Genomic DNA, 4,144 nt, shown 5'->3' with positions numbered 1-4,144 from the left:
TTTGTCCCCCCACCCCCAAAAAAAGAAATTATCTGTATAGAAGTTCTGTGGAAAATGACAATTCTATCAAATTTCTCTATTTTGAGCATCTTTAATGAATATGCAAGTTATTGTAACAGAAGTAAGGAAATAATAAAATTATTAAGTTGATGACAATAAGTAATAAAGGAGCTATTCATGACTATGAGATACTGTGGCATGAATATGAAATGAGAAATTGCCAATCTAAAGTTTATAATTTCTAAAGGAAGTGAGGCTTTATCATGTTTGAAATGCACAAAGAGGCAAGGGAGGAATGCTCTGAGATGCATATTGATCCAAGAACAATGCAAGAGTCCTCTAGAAACTTGTGGCTTCATAACTCAGTTTTAACCTAAGTAAAGAGCTTTTTGCTGTGTAAGATTTAAGTAACGCAATTCACAGTTGTTGGAAAATGCTATGGTTTGGGAACCCTTGAATCGGTCTCCCTCAGGTAGAATAGTAATTATTACTATTTTTCAATAAGAAGTAAAAATCAAAGGGGATACACCTTGCAAAAGCAGATAGAGGTTCTCAGGCTTTGAGTCTGGATGATAGTATGATGGTAACGATGATCATCATTTTGGATTGTATAAGGGAAGGCACAGATCTAATGACTATTCCAACAACCGTGAATTGTACTCATAAGATAAAGCCCCATTGTTTCCTAAAATTGCCCATGCCTTGTACAAAGTTTCCACAAAGGAAGAGCTGAGAGCACAGAGCTCAATAAGAGCTGTAGGCACTAAAATTAACAGGGATCTTGAAGAGAGGTGGCCTTACTCTGGTAGACAAAGTTCCTAAGGCTTCCCAAAGATAGTGTGGAAACCAACTCTAACCTGCAGTTAGAAGAATCATTTGCATCTATGGCTTGCTTTGTAGAAGCATGTGAAAAGCTCCTTTATTCAAAACTATTTCACATAGTCCTTTCTACTCTACCACTCTAAAAAAATAAAAACCTACCACTATAGTGACACTCTAAAGAGCCTGAAATTTCATCACAGGAAATTCATCATTCAGATTTAATATCATTCTCTTCATATACCCACTCGCCCACTGCAAGTTTGATTCTGACTTAGCAACTCCCATTGGGTTCCCAAGGCTGTAAATCTTTAAGGAACTAGATTCCTCCATCTTCTTTCTGCAGAGTGGCTGGTGTACTTGAACTGCCAAACTTGTGTTAGCAGTCAAATGCCTCAGGCATTGACCCACCAGAACTCCTGCTCTTCATATGCTTATTTGAATTCTCTTTCAGTGATGACCTCATCCATAATATTTATTTTTCAGTATGAGTGATAATACTGCTTATCTTTGCACCAGTACTGGGAGAACTTGTATAAGCAATGATGAAATTTGAAGGGTTAGAAGAAAGCATGAAGGACTGAGGAGATTAAAGGACAAGGTTTTTCCTCCATACTCCCAACTCACCCTCATGGTATTTAGTGTTGAAATACCAAGGCAAAATAAATTACCTGAATCTTCACTTCACCTCCTTTCAAATGAAATAGCTCTTGCTTTGTTTAGCCCAGCTTTATTTTATTGCATTTTCTTCCCTTATCCCTGCCTCTCTTCTGAGGGGGTTATGTGGCTATGCTAAGTTAACAAAATTATTTCATTTCATGGTAGAAAGAACTCTTAGAAAGATGGAGAGGATAATGAAATCAGGACTTTCTCATTTCACAAATATGGGAACAGAAGTCCCATGATATTAAATGTTTTACCCAAGATGACGGCACAATTTGGTTTCAATGACCTCAGCACATGGGATCTCTATGAGGCAAAAATCAGCTTCACGGGACCTAATAAAATCAGCACCAACAACAGCACCATTATCTGAGTCAGAATGGTATAGCTTTGGTCAACTCTTGATTACATCACACAACATAGTGATTGTCAAGAGCTTCAGATCAAGTACAAGTGCACAAACACATGCACATAAACATCCATAGGACTTTTTTGTATGGTTTTGTTTTCATTTTATTTATTTTCTTATTGTTTTTGTGAATGTACACAGAAAAACATTAATTCAACAGATTCTATATGTACAGTTCAGTGACATTGATTACATCCTTTGAGTTTTGCAACTATTCTACCTTATTTAGTGACTTGATTCTTCCACATTGACATTAACTTACTCCCTCTAAGGCTCCTATCTAATCTTTTGAGTTGTTGTTGTCAAGTTGATCCCATGCTTCTTAAGAGAGAATTATGTTAACGCAGATTTTTAATTTAATTTAATTTAATTTTTATTTTACTCGTTAAGGGTGTTTGGGAACTCTGGTGGCATAGTACCTAAGGCATTTGACTGCTACCTAGAAGGCTGGTGGTTCAAATCCACCAGCCACTGCTCAGAAGGAAGATTGGGCTGACTATGTCCGTATTGATACCACCTCGGAAAACCAAGAAGGGGTCATTATGATTCGGCTCTGACACGATGGCATTGGATTTTAGTTAAAGGTTTTTAGTAGCCAGTTGATTGAAGGGAGATTACCAGGTCTTTCTTCTAAGGTGCTTCTGAGTGGACTTGAATTTCTAATCTTTGGGGTAACAGCTAGGGATATTAACACTTTCCACTACCAAGGGATTCCAAACACAGACATTGTTTCAATATCAAGTTTAGTACTCTTAGAAAATGAAAACTAAAGAAATGTTCAAAGGTAAGTTAATAAATCTTAAACAATGCCAAGGGAGTTGGAGCTCTTTGCTTAATGAGTGATTAAGGGATTAGCTTGATCTTTCACAAGAGGACTTTGTTTCCTCATGTGATATGAATGAATGGGTGGTTGAATGAAGGATCATGGTCAGAATATATACTTCAATATCTCTTACTATACACACCAAACACTAGTAAGTACCTACTTTTTATTTCCAAATACTGTGATTATCTATTGTTTTCTACAATGGAAATAATGTTGTTGGTCCTTTTTATTTCTTTCAGACTATTTAATTGTCTCAGGAACTTGGGCTCCTGGACTAATTCCATGGAAAAGAAAAATAATGTAACTATGTTCATTTTAAGAGGACTTTCTCAGAACCCAAAGGTGGAAGGAGTTTGTTTTGTGGTGTTTTCTTTGCTCTACATGGCTATTCTGCTGGGAAACTTTCTCATCATGCTGACAGTACACATGGGCAACCTTCTCAAATCTCCCATGTATTTCTTTCTGAACTATTTGTCTTTTGCAGACATCTGTTATTCCTCAGTTACAGCCCCCAAGATGATTGTTGACTTATTAGCCAAGAGAAAAACTATCTCTTACACAGGGTGCATATTACAGCTCTTTGGGGTACATTTCTTTGGTCCCACTGAGGTTTTCATTCTTATTGTAATGGCTTATGACAGGTATGTGGCCATCTGTAAACCTCTTCACTATATGACCATCATGGACCAGGACACATGCAGTAAAATGATACTGGGGACCTGGATAGGTGGGTTCTTACACTCTGTTATCCAGATGGCTTTGGTGGTTCAGCTCCCCTTTTGTGGACTCAATGAGATTGATCACTACTTTTGTGATGTCCACCCTATGCTCAAACTGGCCTGCACAGACACATATGTCATTGGTGTTGTTGAGACAGCCAACAGTGGATCCATTGCTTTGGGGGGCTTTGTAATCTTGTTAATCTCCTACACTTTCATCCTGAAATCCCTGAGAAAGCAGTCTGCGGAAGGCAGGCGCAAAGCTCTCTCCACTTGTGGGTCCCACATTGCTGTGGTCATCATGTTTTTTGGTCCCTGTACTTTCATGTACATGCGCCCTGATGTTACCTTTGCTGAAGATAAGATGGTGGCTGTATTTTACACTATTATCACCCCAATGTTGAATCCCTTGATTTATACGCTCAGAAATGCAGAAGTAAAAAATGCAATGAAAAAACTGTGGCATAAAAAGGTTTTCTGTCAGGCTACTGACAAATAGTTTGAAGTAATGATATATTATACTGCAGGATTTTAATTATTTCAGTCTTGTGTAAGGCATCTATACAAGGAAGACAGAAATAACAACTTTGCCAGATTGTTGGAAGAAACACATGGTGTTTTCTCCTCCCCATACTTGCCTATGTTCTTTAAAAAGAGAAAGTGTATTTACTGTTTGGAACTGTGGGATTCACACATATTAAACACTCA

The 4,144-nt window shown here is 37.6% G+C and overlaps 1 protein-coding gene across 1 annotated transcript; it reads left to right on the top strand.

The window, feature by feature from the left end:
• The first annotated feature begins 2,984 nt into the window (after positions 1-2,984).
• LOC103210744 (olfactory receptor 4S2-like) lies at positions 2,985-3,935 on the top strand. Its single transcript, XM_007956657.2, has one exon. The coding sequence runs from the start codon at positions 3,000-3,002 to the stop codon at positions 3,933-3,935; it is 936 nt and encodes a 311-aa protein (XP_007954848.1). The 5' UTR covers positions 2,985-2,999.
• Positions 3,936-4,144: the final 209 nt, after the last annotated feature.

This window comes from Orycteropus afer, unplaced genomic scaffold (genome assembly GCF_000298275.1).
Source record: "Orycteropus afer afer isolate SDZICR_OR568_19922 unplaced genomic scaffold, OryAfe1.0 scaffold00650, whole genome shotgun sequence".
Lineage (NCBI taxonomy): Eukaryota > Metazoa > Chordata > Mammalia > Tubulidentata > Orycteropodidae > Orycteropus > Orycteropus afer.
The sequence above is the reverse complement of the archived record's forward strand: the minus strand, read 5'-3'. Positions and strand labels throughout refer to the sequence as shown.

Coding starts and splice junctions, on each gene's coding strand:
- LOC103210744 (XM_007956657.2), top strand. CDS start 3,000: ATGGAAAAGAAAAATAATGTAACTATGTTCATTTTAAGAGGACTTTCT.